The 16,242-nt window shown below is 35.4% G+C and overlaps 1 protein-coding gene across 1 annotated transcript; it reads left to right on the top strand.

Moving 5' to 3' along the window:
* Positions 1 to 7,648: 7,648 nt before the first annotated feature.
* Positions 7,649 to 9,759, top strand: LOC118035578 (loganic acid O-methyltransferase). The gene is made up of 3 exons (XM_073406782.1): positions 7,649 to 7,867; positions 8,022 to 8,684; positions 8,919 to 9,759. Exons 1-3 carry the CDS (start codon positions 7,778 to 7,780, stop codon positions 9,261 to 9,263), a joined length of 1,098 nt encoding a protein of 365 aa, XP_073262883.1. The 5' UTR covers positions 7,649 to 7,777; the 3' UTR covers positions 9,264 to 9,759.
* Positions 9,760 to 16,242: the final 6,483 nt, after the last annotated feature.

The raw sequence follows: 16,242 nt of genomic DNA, 5'->3' as shown, positions 1-16,242 counted from the left end.
TCAGAACAACTTTGCATCCAATCCAAACTCAACCCTTTAAGCTCCTTCTCACTCCTTTCCCTAGCAATCTTCTCCTCAACCAACTTTAACTCAAGCTTGGTTATTTTCGCATCTCTAGACTGTATTTGCTCATCTAGAAATGTTCTCCTTTTATCCTCTTCTAGCATCATTCCTTCCAGCGTCGCCTTGTCCTTTCTGCTCTTGCTCAACTCTATTCTTAGTTTGTCCACTTGCCTTCTCAATTCACCGTTAACCCTCTTTCTTTTGAGGGGTTCCTCTATGGTTTGAGGAGATTTGACTTCTACACGAGGCATGGCTGAAGCAGCTAAATCATCTTCAATATTAACCTCTTTTCCCTTAATAGGCTCCTCTATAGCGCAAGGCATGGCTGAAGCAGCTGAGGCTCTCCATTTTACATATCCTTCGCTCACACTTGGATCTCTCAAACCTTCTATTTCCCACAACACTAGATGCTTCCAATCTTGTTTGATGATCTCCAAAACTTCTTTTGCCATGGGATCTTTGAACAGACCAAAGAATTGAGCAATTCCCATAGTTCTGGGAACAAACTGTATGCCCCCAAATTGTCTTACCACTAAAGTCGGAGCATAACTCACATAACCCGTAATCCCCACCAATGTTACCCAATGCCTTTGTCCACAACTCATTAGGACCTTCGTTGTTGTTACCCATGGTGCTCTCCATTTAAAATCGCTATTAGGTAATCCTTCCAATTTATCAACCCAACCCTGGTTGTCTAGATCTCCCCATTCTTCTTCTTCCACAATCTTTAGGGGTTTTTGAGTGAACCACCAAAAATTATTGAAGACAAGTTTCTTTGTTTCGATATGGCTCACCATCCAAATATACAACAGTTGCGTGCAGCATCTCATTGCTCCTTTTCCAGCTTTTTCTACAATGGTTAAGTGTCAAAAATGTTTCGGCTAAGATAGCAACCACTGGATTGATCTGTGTGTTCTCATACTCCACATAAGCAGCGGCGGCCTCCAAGCTTACTAAACCAGTCTGACTTGGGAACAACACAAGGCCAAATATACCTAAGGCAATCAATCTCTCTTTTTCTACTTCTGACTCCTTTTCCAACTCTAGCATCCTCCATTTCAAACCGGTGCCATTCTTTTCCAGAAACTTTTCCAAGTTGGAGATTCTGAGCAGTTTTGACAGCTCAGGGATGATCTTGTCGGATCTCAAAGGAGAATAAATCCGATACAGGTCATTCGGAAACTCGGTCAACAATCCATATTCCTCAATCGTGGGCACAAGTCTATGCTTCCAAAGGAGAAACATCGGTATTCTGGATCCCAAAAATGAACTAAGGCTCGCACCGCTGGGCTTAACACTTCTACCTTTGCGATTTCCATCAAACGTCCGTATTTCCTAAAAAAATGCATCTTTATCCACATTCTGAAAATGAGTCGTTAACTTGTTCACCTCATTCAATATGCAATTCAGGTTCTTGATTGGCGACATCTTCTTAGCATCGCTTCTAAGGCAGTCTCCTTCAATCAATTGTGACAGTTCGGAATTCTTTCCATACTCTATGGAAGATTTGGTGATGGTCATTTCGTTCATAAATCCTGCAATTCAAAATGCATGGGGGGTTAGTCTTGTTTCGATGCAAAAGATTTATATCGGAACATACACCCTAAGGATAGGTTCTAGTTCTTTTACGTGAGACATAGGGTAGGTTTACTACTAGGTCTCTAAAAGAGGGTCTCTTGCTGTTCCAGTGATCACCCTCGTAAAGGAGATATGGAGGTCCAGCAGATAGTGGGATGGCACGTGTACCAATCACTATCAGTCTAAACACTCAGCAAAGAGTTGGGGTTTACACAAACTTAAGCCTTGACTCAAGTCATAAGGCAAGCTGCTAGTCCCCCACTTAAACTTAGAGTTACATGTGTGTGCCCTCCAAAACATAATAATAATAATAAAGTGATGCATGACTATGGCATGTATGATAGAATGTAAAGATATATGCTAAAGCTTTTAAACAAAACATCATAAGAAAACAAAAACCAATAACATATAACATAAACAAACAAACAAATCAAGCTTAGTCCTAACATCCCCAGTGGAGTCGCCATTCTGTCGCACCCCAAAAAAAAATCAGGCGCGCGGCATCGGCTGGCGATTTTTCTCGTTGTTGCGTTTGCTTTGAATTCGTTCGTGGGAGTCGCCACCTAGTAATTTATTGAGGGCTACTAGGAAACCTGATGTACTGGTCTTGTCAGAGATCATGGGTAAGGGACTGGTTGTGGTTAGGGAAGGTATTAGCACCCCTAACACACCCTACCTGAGATAAGCTGCTTCGTGTTCTGATGTGATTTGAAAATTTAAAATATTAATTAGATTCTTAGGCTTGAATAAATCAGTTATTAAATCCCCGAATATATGTAGAAACTTGTCCTCATATTTTCATGGAAAATACAACTTGATTTTATTTGTCCTTGAGATATTTAACCATATTTAAATTAACAAATAATTCTTTTTGTCCTTTTTTTATTTTTAATTCAATAACATAAATAAATAAAAAAACAAACATGCAAGCACACACAAACATTTCTTTTCTTTTTTTTTATTATCACTTTCTCTTTTTCTTTTCTTTTCTTTTTTACATCACATTTATACAATAAAACAAATAACAAAAATTCAAAACAAATCAAATACAATAATATCTAAATACACACAGCATCTAGAAATTACAAAAAGGAAAAAGGAAACCCTCGGGAACAGTGCTGCACAGCCTTGGTGCCATCTGAACAGTGGCGGCGCGTGGGCTTCCTGCACCGCCGCCGCTGGCGGCGTGTGGGTTCACGCGCCGTCTCGGAAACTGGGCAAAACAGAGGTGCATGGAGTGGATTCCTCCCCGGTGACCTGCAAAGAAAAAAAATCAAAGCACAAAAAGCTAGTTGATTTTAGTTATTTTCTCATCACTGTTTCGGATCAGCTTCTCCTCTTTTTCTTCAAATCTGCCGAATCTGAAGCTGGGCTTTACATGCGCCGCCGATGACAGATCAGGCATGTGGATGGCAGGATCGGCAACTTCCCTCTTCCTCCTTCATTTCTACGCCGGCGGTGAAGATCACTGCCACCTGCAACAACAACAAAAAAAACTCACAAACAACAATCGGTTTTTATTTTTTTCTTTCCGTTACAGATCTGCTTCTCTTTGATCTGCAGAAGCAGATCGGTTCTTTTCCTTCTTCCGATCGATCTCGCCTCTGTTTTCGTTCCTCTGCTGGTTGCTGGATCTTCGGACGGCGGAGGGCTGGAGGCTGGAGCTGCTGCGGACAGAACTGAGATCGGTGGCTGTCGATCTGTGGACGGCGCTGCTGGGGTTGCTGCTGTGGTCGCTGCTGTTGTCGGAGGCTGGACGGAGAAGAGAGGTCGGGGAAGATGGTGAGGCAAACCGGCAAGATGCTCGCTCTGGCTTCTGTCCGGCGTGTGGCTTGTTGGAAGTTTCCGACCGGGGGGTGCTGCTGTTTGCCGGTTGATGGTGGGTGGCTGAGAGATGAGGGGCTGCTGTGTTTGGCCGGTTGGGGAAGAAACGGCTGAGAGGGGAAGATTTGTGGGATTTGAAAGTAAAAGGGGGGGGGCGGCCGGCCTTTGTGATCAGGGAAAGGGAGGCTGCGGCCGCCCCTGTTTTCTCTTTAATTTTTTTGACCGGGGCTATGAGCGGCTGAGGCTGGAGAGAAAAAGGGAAAAAAAATTTGATGAGAGGCTGCTGGCCTTGGTGATCGGCTGGGGAGAGGTTGAAGAAGAAAAAAAATCAAAACAGGGATGTGTGGGGGAGCTGACGGCTGGAAAAATCAAAACCAAGGAGGGGCTGGCGGCTGGTCCCTTGTGAGGGAGAAGAAGCTGTTAGTTTTTTTAGGGTTTTCCCCTTTGTGTTGCCTTTCCCCAAAATTACCAAATGAACCCCCCCTATTGCAAGTGTTGGAAACCAGTATTTATAGGCAAAAAAAATATTGCCAAGTTTTCAAAATTGGTCCCTTAACTTTCTTTTTTTTGTAAAATTTGATTTTTCTTGTTTTTTTGTATTTTTTGAAAATGAGCAATATCAACGTCGACTCGATGAGGAAAATCAATGATTTTAAAAACGACGCGTGAAAAGTCGAACGCGTTTGAAAATCTTTTGAAAAATTAAATTCTTTTTTGGACGACGTTGAAAATGCTAAAATGATGAAAATATATTAAAAAACATATTTTTTGGATTTTCTTTGTTTTTCTTTATTTTTGGAATTTTTTGAAAATATATCAAAAACATGGGTCAAAAATTGGGTAGCAACACTCACCATCATCTAATGGCTAGGATTTTATCCCTAACATAGATGGCTGGATGATGTGTTAATGTTGGAAAGAAATCACTAGAATCAGCACATAATCAATGAGAATATTGTAGCTTCCTCATTTGTATTATTTGGATGCAAATTAGCTGGGATTTGCATCCTAGATTAATGCATTGAATCTTTCCTAATAAGATCTGAGTATAGACTATATAAACTATGCCTCTGCTGACCTTAAAAAAAGAGGAAGACGGCAGCAAAAAAGAGCACAAAAAGAAAAAAAAAATGGAGAGAAAAGAGCAGGAAAAAAAAAAAAGAAGAAGCCAAAGACAGGAGAAAAAACACAGAATAGAGAAGGTTTCTTTCATTCTCACAGTAACGTTACTGTGAGGTTGGGAGGATTGACAGTAGAAGAGAAGAAAAAGAGAGCAAGAAAAGAGCATAAAAAAGAAAGAAAGAAAACCAAGGCGAAAAAAGGAGAAGAAAAACGAGAAAAGAAGCAGGGACTGCTTTCCAGATTGCTCCCTTTTCTGTAAAATAAAATCTGTAGAATAAAGGAGAAGAAAGTGCAGATAACCAGTAGAGAGAGAGGGACGAAGATTGCAGAAGTTAAAACTCAGGAGATGAACAAAGAATAGGGGAGAAAGAGCTGGAACAGATGACAACACTGATAGCCTCGCCAGCAGCCTTCAGCAGCATTGCAGCTCCTTCGTCTGCCTCCAGAAAGTGTAGATAACCAGTAGAGGGAGAGGGATGAAGATTGCATAAGTTAAAACTCAGGAGATGAACAAAGAATAGGGGAGAAAGAGCTGGAACAGACGACAACACTGATAGCCTCGCCAGCAGCCTTTAGCAGCGTTGCAGCTCCTTCGTCTGCCTCCAGGTATGTTCTCTTCACCTTTTTTGCATGCATTTTCCTTTGTGTTTGTACTATTCAAGTGAAATATAATTCACTTAAACAGTAGCCGGGTCTTCTTTAAATGTTCTTTCCCTTTTGAATAATGTCTTGGCGTGTGAATGTGTCATCCCTGTACAAGCATGGTTTATCAATTATAGCAGTGGAGTTTGTTTGTTATAAAAAAGTGTGCACTAGTTTATCATTTATGCTTAAGCACTAGAGTGTTTGTTATAAGAAAAAATATATTTTCTTGTGTGTTGCATACGGCCAATACCCTAACATGTTTTGAACGTTTTTTTTATATACAAAAAATATTGGAAGTTTTTAAAAAAATGTGTTTTTTTGCATGGATTTCTTAAACACAACAAAAAATTATTTTCTTGCATTTCTAGATTTTACAACATGTTTGTAAAACTCCAAAGGGTATTGACCACTATTCCAAAAAATATAAAAATCCTATTTTGGGGGAATTCATCTATTATTCACTGCTAATGTTTGGATAAAGAAATTCTTAAAAGACGAATATCCAAAATATTATTGGGAGTAATAAATCCGCACACATCCTTGAAAAAAGCCTTGATTATAATCGAGGACATTTCAAAAAAAATTTACTCCACGGTTTACGAGCTGTAATAGTACAAAATACTAAAAAATATAGGTTTTTTTAGCGCCCTAGAATTTCTAAATTTTTTTTTTGTTCCTCCTCCTTGCAATTTACGAGTCGCAAACTTTTGAAATACTAAGGGAAAAATAAGCTTTCAAAGCACATTGAATCTCCTTGGATTTGTATCCAAATAAATTTTATTTGAATCAAAACCTAGGAAAATTGATGGGATTAGAAAACACCAACACCATAGCAATTATAGAGCAAACCAAATACCATGCAGCTTACCTTAGGTAGGGCGTATTAGGAGTGCTAATACCTTTCCTTTACGCAACCAGTCCCTTGCCTTAGAATCTCTAAAAGACCAGTTAGGGTTCCTAGTAACCAAAATACTAGGTGGCGACTCCTTTACACAAAAACAAAAAAAATCCTGAAATTCAATCGAAAGTCGCTGCTCTGCCGCGCTTCGCCACGAGGGTGCGACAAGGTCCTTATTTTATTTTTCTAGATGTAGAAATATAATCCCCGTATTAATTATATTCTACTTCTTAATTTCTAAAAAATATTTAATAAAGTCATATTTAATTAAATCATCCCAGATAAATTTCTGACTAATAGTTCTTAATGTGTGCAATCCATTAGATTCCTAATATGTTGGTCCAAATATAAATTATAATTATAATTAAATAGAATTAAATATATTAAACAATTTAATTTATTATTAATTAAATAATTAATTAATTTATATTTGAAGATTAAGTATATCGTCTAACAATATATCATAATCCCAAAATATTAAAAGATTAACCTCATGGCAACCTATTCTAACCATCCAGTATTGCAACTTGAGTCAAGATAATGAGATAAACCCATATAAGCAAATTGTCAAAAAACAATAAAACTTGATTCTTAACTAACTCAATATTAAAGGATGAAATTAAAATAAAATACCAATTAAAAAAAGATTGAAAAAAAAACAACTTGAATCCACCCAGATTAACATATCAAACCTTTGATTCGGATCAAGATACTGATATAACCCAATTAAAAATAAACTAAAAAAGTTACAAATCTCAATTCCTAACCAAATAAATATTTAAGGATTAAATTAAAAAAAAAAACTCAAATAATGAGAATCAAATTTAATATTCAAAATAAATGACATCTTACTTTGCTATTTTAAAAAAAGTGAGTTGTGGAAACAATAAAAAAGGAGAGAGAAAAGAAAACGAAAAGTAAAAAAGATTAGACCTTTGGAGCCAAACCCTATTTGACATTTTATATTTTTGTGATCATGCACTAACACAAATTATTTTAGGTATTGTTTAGAAACGCGGTGCAAATTATATTTTTTAAAATTTTAATTTTTTTAATTAAATTTTTTATGTTTATGGATTGTTTTGATGTGTTGATATCAAAAATAATTTTTTAAAAAAATATATTATTTTAATGTTACAAATTCTCCACTCGTAATAACGGACCATTTAATGAACAGAGAAGAGTGGAATCTCGCAATATAGTCAAAGTCGGGGCCAATTTCACTTGATCTTTGCTTCAAATTTCTTAACAATTACTCCAAGCTTACGTGGTTCAATATGAGCCATAAACATAGCATCAATTCTATTGAATTTTAATACAAAACGCGTATAGAAAAGTTGGCGATTTATAAGTGTGTTAAATTCAGACCGTAGATCTCGCAATATAGTCAGACTTTTGAAGTCTTCCTCTTCATAAATATTATAAGTTTCCTGTGGGGCCGCAATTACAGGCTCGACGCATGCATACAGTATACAAATCTGTTATAAGGAAAGATGACTTCCAAAATTTTATTCATTATAATTATATATTCACTTCCAGGCTACCTGTGTGACCGTGTCCACAAAAAAATCCTATAAGGAAACAAAGAGTCGTCGCCATAGCATAAAACTCATTACAAGCGACTACATTATCGACAGAGAATTGAAGATGGGGGACAGCGCTTCCACAACGCCGGAGTTGTATGCAATGAATGGTGGAGATGGCAGATTTAGTTACGCCAAAAACTCCTTTTTGCAGGTGATTTAGAAAATATCGGATATATTAGAATAATTTATTCAATGTACTTAGCATTCAGATTTAGAAAATATTAAATATTTTTTTATTTAATAAAATTATTATAATATAAGTTTCCTTTAATGACCTGTAATCTTATTTTGCTTTGAATTTGCAGGGACATAATGTAACTGCTTCAAAGGGAAAAATTGGCGAGGCAATTGCTGAGAAGCTTGACCTGGAAATTCTGCTTTCTACTTCAAAGACTATACGTATTGTAGATGTTGGATGTTCAGTTGGACCAAATACCTTCTTAGCAATACAAAGTATAATAGAATCTATCGAAAGGAAGTATCAAGCACAAGAGCTCAACATTAATCAAAAGCCTGAATTCCAAGTATTCTTTAACGATCTAACATCAAATGATTTCAACACTCTGTTCTCCTCTCTCCCTCCCGATAGGCAATACTTTGCAGCGGGCGTTCCAGGGTCTTTCCATGGCCGATTGTTTCCTGAGGGTTCTATTCATTTTTTTTATTCTTGTATTGCACTCCATATCCTCTCCAAGGTGCCCGAGGAGTTACTAGACAAGAGCTCTCCGTCATGGAACAGGGGGCGGATTCACTATATTAATGCTCCAGATGAAGTGGTAAATGCTTATGCTACCCAATATGCTAAGGGCATAGAGATCTTTTTAGATGCTAGAGCAAAAGAGATGGTGCCTGGAGGGATGGCAGTGATGATCTTCCCAGCCAACCCAACAGGGATCCCTTATTCCCAAACATTTACAGGGGCCATGTTTGAACTTTTGGAGTCCAGCATACTGGATTTGGCGAGAGAGGTGAGTCAAATAATTAAAGTGCAAAATACATATCTTAGAAAACATCTAAAAAAATCTCTGCGTTGAGTCCTAGAAATTCAATCGTTGTATTGTTTTATTGTCTATCCTTTTTTTACAGAATATTTATTAAGTGCTTCCATGTGATGTCTTCTCTAACAATTCTGCCATCATATTAATTATATGGGGGGTAACACAAATGACAAATATATATTTACTAATATCTGCTGCGCGCAGGGGAAGATAAGCGAAGCTCAAGTGGACTCTTTTAACTTGCCAATGTATGTACCATCTCTTGAGGAGATGATGGAGCTTGTACAGAAGAATGGATGCTTTGACATTGAAAAAATGGAGCTGACTAGTCCAGGAGTGCTCCACGAATCAATGACTAACACCTCGAGCATGGGGAAGGCGATCGTGATGCACGTAAGAGCTGGCATGGAGAGAATGCTCATTCAACACTTTGGAAGTGAAATTATTGATGAATTGTTTAACCGATATGCTAGAAAATTCGAGGAGTTTCCTCACCATGTGCAGCCAAGCAAGAAACTTCAACTTTTTGTTGTTTTGATACGAAAGTGATGCGTTTTGAAGTCGTTTGACGCTTCATTTAAAATTGCTGCTTTTTCATTGCTTTCAGGAATAAAGACCAGCTGGATTGATTCTCATCATGTATAAAGCACAGAAACTTGAGGGGTGTTTTATAATGTCTGTGAAGGAAAAAATGGTTCTCTGGATCATCTATGATGGGTCAATCCAATTCATATTAATATTATTTATATGACTAATATAATATAAAGAAAAATGATGAAGAGTTATATCTGGTAATAACTTTAACTTTTCATCTTTATAAATATATTTATTAACATAGATAGAAAACAACCGGAAGATGAGAGAACGTGTTCTGAGAAGGGACTCTTAAAAACAAGGTACACTTCCAACATTGGCGTTAAAGCGAGGTTGTTACATGTTTTCTAGTTTAATAACATGTTTGATTCTGTTTATATAATGTTTTTAATAATTAAATGTTGTCTGAGGACCTGATATTTCTGATATTGTGCAAGTTTTTTCTGTTTAATTGCAATCCTTTGCTTTCTGCAATTTTATTGGTATTTGCCAACTGCAAGTCAAATTGTCTGTGTGGTGCGCATGTATGTTACGTGTCTGATTTATATGCACACATGTTTAATGACGGACTCTATACCGACACAAGAGGGTGGTTGAATGGTGTGTTGCATGACTCTTTCAAGACAGGTTGGGACCTACCTTACCAGGTCTGGGTATAAAAATTTAGAGAGCAATGATTCATTGTACAAATTCAAATAATATAAAAATTAAAAGATAATTTGAATCCCATTTAATTCTTGTTACAAAGGTTCGAACTTATGCCATGAGATAAACTTTAACAATTCCTTACCATTGGACCACATAAATGTTAATAAAAAAACAATATATTTCTAGAAATTGAGAGTAGATAAAAGAAGCAAAAACAGAGGTTGTGTGAAAGTCTGATGCCGCCAGGCTACTGTGTTGTTTTGGAGATGTGCATACACAATTTATCTTAATTTGCACTTAGCTTCTGTCAGTTCAAACTTGAATAAAAATATGGAAGCAAAAGTGTAATAGCCTGATTCGACAGAGGCCAGCCCAGGTTCTAGGAGGAGAGTACTCAGGGTAAGATATATCATATAATTCAGGAGAATATAAAGTTGTACCAGATGTTATGACATGTATATTATAGTTAGAATCTATATAAGTTTATGCTTTGTTTGATCCAAGACCAAGTCATTTTTTTGCATCACATCGGATTGTGAATCACTTGCATATGTTGCCTAGTACCACTGCCCAGTCAACCAACTTCCTTTTTTTTCTTCGTCTTTTTCATCACATTTACTTTTTTGCAGGTGAACAGTGGAGAGTTTTATCACTGTTTACTGTGTCGATTCAGTCAGTTACAAAAAAAAAAAAATATATCTTGTGGGCTGAACCAGCCTAACACCTTTAGGCCGCTCTCAGGCCAGCCCCTGTCTTGGGCCATTGTTGGCCCAGATACTTTTTGGACTGAACTTGACCCCAAATAGGTTGGGCTTTAGCCCAGATTATTAGGGTGGGCCCAACCCAATGTTATTTTATTATTATTTTATAATAATATATAATATAATATTATATATAAAAAAAGACAAAAAAACTTCTAGAGGTTCTTCTACAAAAATTTGTGATTTTCTCAGAAGTTTTTCTATCAATTTTGATTAATATCGATTTGTGTTTTTACAGATCTGGTATTAAAATATCTAGTTTTCTCTGAAATGCTACAAAAAAATTTATAAAACAAAAAAATATGTTTTTGTTTTCATACATACGACCAAGTTTCTCAAAACTTATATAAAAAAATTTCGTATCATATTTTTCATACAACAAAAATTCAAAAAAATATGTACTAGTATGTATTTTGGTTTTAATAACCAATTTATTAAAGTTATGAGAACTAGGCCAATATTTTAAAATATAAAAAATAAAAATATCTTGTTTTGCTTTAATATCTGGGATTACAAAGTTATATGTAAAATATATTCCTGATATTAAGTTGTTTTTTTATATAGATATTAGAACTATTATAATTTTATCCAATAAGATAAGGATCTCGTTATCGAGGAGGACTTTTTTTAAACTATTGATAGACCAATAATTAGACCTTAGCATATATCAGACAATTAAACAACGTAGCTTATCTTAGGTAGAGTGTATTTGAGGTGCCAATACCTTTTCTTTATGCAACCAGTCCCCGTGCTCAATTTTTGAGACCAATTAGAGCTCCTAGTTATCAAAATACTAGGTGGCGACCCTCATTCCTTCTTTCTACTGATAAAAAAAAATAAGAATTCATTGTCTCTTTCATTTTCTCGATTATCTGAATAAATACCTGAGAGTGAACGATTGCCGCGACATTATACATATACAACAATTATTATAAAATAATGACAATTCATTCACAAAACTAGGTTAGCACTTTGACAATACTAATTCCTTCCATCTAGAATTTTTTATTGAGTTTAATCGCCATATCTATTTGTAAGACATTGATTTGTTTTTACCCAACAAAGAACCAATACCCAAACCACCTTTATCCTTCTCTCTCACTATGATACTCCATTGAACCTTGCAATTTTTCCTTTGTTTAAAGACACCTGCCCATAAAAATCTTTTCTGAATTCTGGTAGGTATCCCTGTGACTCCTATAGAGGCATTAAAAAAACAAACATATATCATAATAGAAGGGAATTTAAGACACTTTTGATTAAGCATATTCTTCCGACCATACTTAGCAGTTTTTCTCTTGACATTGACAACTTGTTTATGAGCATCAAAATAATTAGTTTCCATGTACAGATCCTTTTAGGATTACATCCTAAGGGCATCCCCAGGTAAGTGAAAGGCAAAAAATCATGTCTACATTAAATTGAGTTTATAAAAGTTGCGCTCTATACCATATCGATATTAATACCGATCATTGAACTCTTATAAAAGTTTATTTTGAGTCAAGGACATAATTCAAACCACCAGAGGATACTCTTGATTATTTTCAAAGAGTTTAGATCATTTGGAGAAAAGACTAGGGTGTCGCTGCATACTGAAGGTAAGAAATCAGATCACCATTACCATACTGATAGGTTTGTAATCTAAGAATCCTATTGGTGTTTTTTTTAGGGATCAAAGTAACATATGCATGATTTACACCTTTCGGAAGCTTGCCTGATTGGAAGAATTCATTCACCAGATCATATAAATCATAACAGATTAAATTCCAAATCTTTCTATAAAATTTAAAATTGAATTAAACCGTTTGGCCCGAATTAAATAAAAATTGATTACACATATATTACTATTAATTAGCAAGACTCTTTGTAGCCTACATTTATAAGATATTTAAATATGCATCTTCTTTTTGCTTCTTATTAGGAAGATCAACTTTCAACTTAAGTCCTTAATTAGTGTTCACAAGGTTTGTCTTATGATTTATCAGTTTATACATATTTTAATTAATTATATTAAAACATTCATACAATTGATATTTTATTTTTTTTATGTTAGAAATTAACTTTGAATACTACCTGTAACGTAGTATAAGTGCAATAACTTATTTTTTTGAATTCATAATTTAGATTTAGTGACCGAAATAAAGCATAAAAGTAGAGAACATGAGAGAATCCATCATGTTTTCAGTATTTATTCAATTAATCCTTTGTTTTTAAACATCTCTCCATGTTAACTATAAATAATAATTATGTATCATTATTAAATATTTTAGTAATAAAATGACTTTTTATATTTATATAGTATTTAAATCACCAAATAATTTGTCTTAAAAATATATTAATAATTCTTAAAAAAACTCGAGGAAATAAAAACTCAATGATTGAATCATTTGTTTCCTTTTACTAATTTGGCTTAGTTTTTTGTTTTTCTATATATATTTTCTCCATTATGCTATGTTTGTCTAGCTTTAAACATATATATTAATTTATTGTTAATATATTCTAGACCAAGTCACAATTAGAATGATTAATTGTCTATTATGAGATAATTCATTAGGTTTTATAATTATTAAATTCACTATATGGATAATTCGTAGATTAATTGAACAAATTTAGAGAACAATAATTCATTAAACAAATTCAAATAATATAAGAGTTAATAGATCAAATTAAAAATAAAATAATGGAAACACCCATAAATTTACAGTAAAGGGCCACACAAAAAAAAAAAAAAAAATAGCCATTGCTCCAGAGCTAGGAAGAGCTGCGGCTGGTTTTATTTTAAATTAAATGAAATGGAATCCATTATTTAGTGTTGAAACAGTCATTGAGAGTGATGAACTCCGAATTGTTGATGGACGCAATCCATTAATTAAGCCAATAGGAGCTATGATCAATCTTCAAACATAAGACTGGACAAATTACTTCGGAAAACTCATGGATATTTGAAGACCGAAACTCTTGAATTGAATCCCTTTTTCGTTGAAATTCTTGAACTATCTTGATTGTTTGTTATCGGTCAAGCCGTTGGAGATTGAAGATTGAATATCAGTGTTTATAAATTGTCATTTCAGACCTCTTAATGCATTGAAGAGTTGATGTGTGGTAGTTGCAGCTGAAGAATATACGGACCAAATTAATAAATCTTTTTCGTAAAAATTAATTGGTCTCGTTGATTATTTGGCGCTGAAACAGTCTTTGAGAGCACTGATGCACTCCGAATTGATGCGAGGCTGGAACCTGTCAGTTTCGTCGAGAGTCAACCAACGTTAATATGTCCTGGTTTGTTGTTGGACGCAAACATAAGGACTTGACAAAATTGTAAGACTCTACATTTTGGAAGACTTTCATGAATATTTTGCGATTTTCATTGAATTGATGGGTGGGTTAGAGACAGAAACTCTTGAATTTAACCCTTTCTTCGATGAAATCCTCTTGATTGCTTGTTATTTTGATTCACATAGCCAATATTGGGAGGTTTCTTTTGTATTGGTCAAGCAGTAGGATATTGAAAAAAACTAATTTAGGCTTCACAAATCAGTAGGACATGGAGATATTAAAATTAGAATCCACTGCATCGGTCCACTTTCTGAGATACAACTTTTTTATTTATTTGATTTTTTATTCTTGAAGTATTTTTTTATCAATGATGTTGCTACCCAATTTTTGACCCATGTTTTTGATATATTTTCAAAAAATCCAAAAATAGAGAAAAATAATGAAAATCCAAAAAAACATGTTTTTTAATATATACTCGTCATTTTAGCATTTTCAACTTCATCTAAAAAAGAATTTAAATGTTTAAGGGTCTTTCGAACGCGTTCGACTTTTCACGCGCTATTTTTAAAATCATTGATTTTCCTCATCGAGTCGACGTTGATATTGCTGGTTTTCAAAAAATACAAAAAATTAAGAAAAATCAAATTTACAAAAAGAAAGAAATTGAGGGACCAATTTTGAGGCACAAGCAACATTTTGCCTATAAATAACAGCTTTCAACACACAAAAAAGGGGAGGGCAATTTTGAAAAATCCAAGAAAAAACACAAAAAACCCTAATCCTAAACTTAACTCTACCCACACCAAACAACCCCCCCTAGTTTTGATTTTCTCTCTAGTCGTCGGCCAAAACTTCTCCTCCCTTAGCTAACAGGCCATTCCCCACAGCAGCCGGTCACCAGACCTCTCTCCCTCTCAGCCGCTCCTTCTTCCCTCAGCGACAGCACCCGCACCGACACCCACTGATCTGTCCATTCCTTCGCCTCAACACCGCCAGCAAGCTCATCTCCATCGTAGATTTTTTTTGATGTGCGACAAACGAAAAAATCGTTTTTGCTCTTAATTTTATGATTTTTTTTGCAGTTTTAAGTGCATCAAATTTCGTTTTCTTTTGCTGCTTCATAGGGATTATCAATATCAAAAACAGAATTAATCTTCAAAAGTGTAGTGTCATTTGCCTTGTAAAGCAATTGTAATGGATAATGGCATAACCTTTGTTGCACTACGCTTGCCAATCTCTTAAGGTATCTCATGTATCTAATATTAATTATTTTATCATTTTTGGCTAATAAAAATATTTATTCCTCATTAAATAACTACTATCTTGCACCATACCTAACTAGTAATTCTCTAAAAATAAACTTCCTTTTAGATTATAAATGATTGATTAATTTCCCTCCTCTATATATGATATATGTCAAAAAATAAATTTGTTTGCTATCGCAAATAATATACTATATATGATGATCACTAGGGAAGGCAAACCCCATGTACAACGTACAATATTTAGATTTGTGATAAAAATCTAAAAAGAAAGAACAAAACCTGGTACATACAAAAAAGAAAGCAACAACTGTAGAGACAAACTAGTAGTTTAGCTATCTAAATCACATTGGAGTTTGCGGTCCTCTTTGTTTAGAGGGCTTTGGAGGTGGTGGTGGTGACGGCAACGTCGCTTTTATTGACAATCTCTTCAACTTGTGACTGGGAAAATTACTTGGAGGAACATCGTTTGATGCCAGCCCCAAAACATGCATGGAGGAGAAAAACAGGGCGCAAATTAACATGAACCTCAGGAAGCACGAAAGAAATGGAGCCATCGCTGCAACCACTTCAAGTATGAAAGAACCCCATGAAGTATGACTTCAATTCATCGACATATCCATCATTTATCCATCAAATAAGGACGGTTAGGCAGACGATTTCTGACCTGATTAGGAAACATGGCTGGTCTAAAGTTGGCAGCGGGGGGGGAGGAACGAGAATTGTTCCCAGCAGAAAAAGAAGATGAGCGCCAGTTGGTTCTTGAAGGGCGCCAATTATTGTTGTGTGACTGTTTGGTAAAAGAATTAGCAGTAACAGGACCAAGCCGGGAGGGGTGTGATCGTGTTTGTAGAGATGCTTCAAACAGGAGAAGCTTCTCATGGAGTTCATCAAAGGAGATAGCAGCCTCACGTGCTTGGACAGCCCTAACAAGTTCTGTGTAATCTTCATCTAAACCATCGAGAATGTATTCAGTGAGATCATCAG

Source organism: Populus alba, chromosome 19, assembly GCF_005239225.2.
Source record: "Populus alba chromosome 19, ASM523922v2, whole genome shotgun sequence".
NCBI classification, from domain to species: domain Eukaryota; kingdom Viridiplantae; phylum Streptophyta; class Magnoliopsida; order Malpighiales; family Salicaceae; genus Populus; species Populus alba.
The sequence above is the reverse complement of the archived record's forward strand: the minus strand, read 5'-3'. Positions and strand labels throughout refer to the sequence as shown.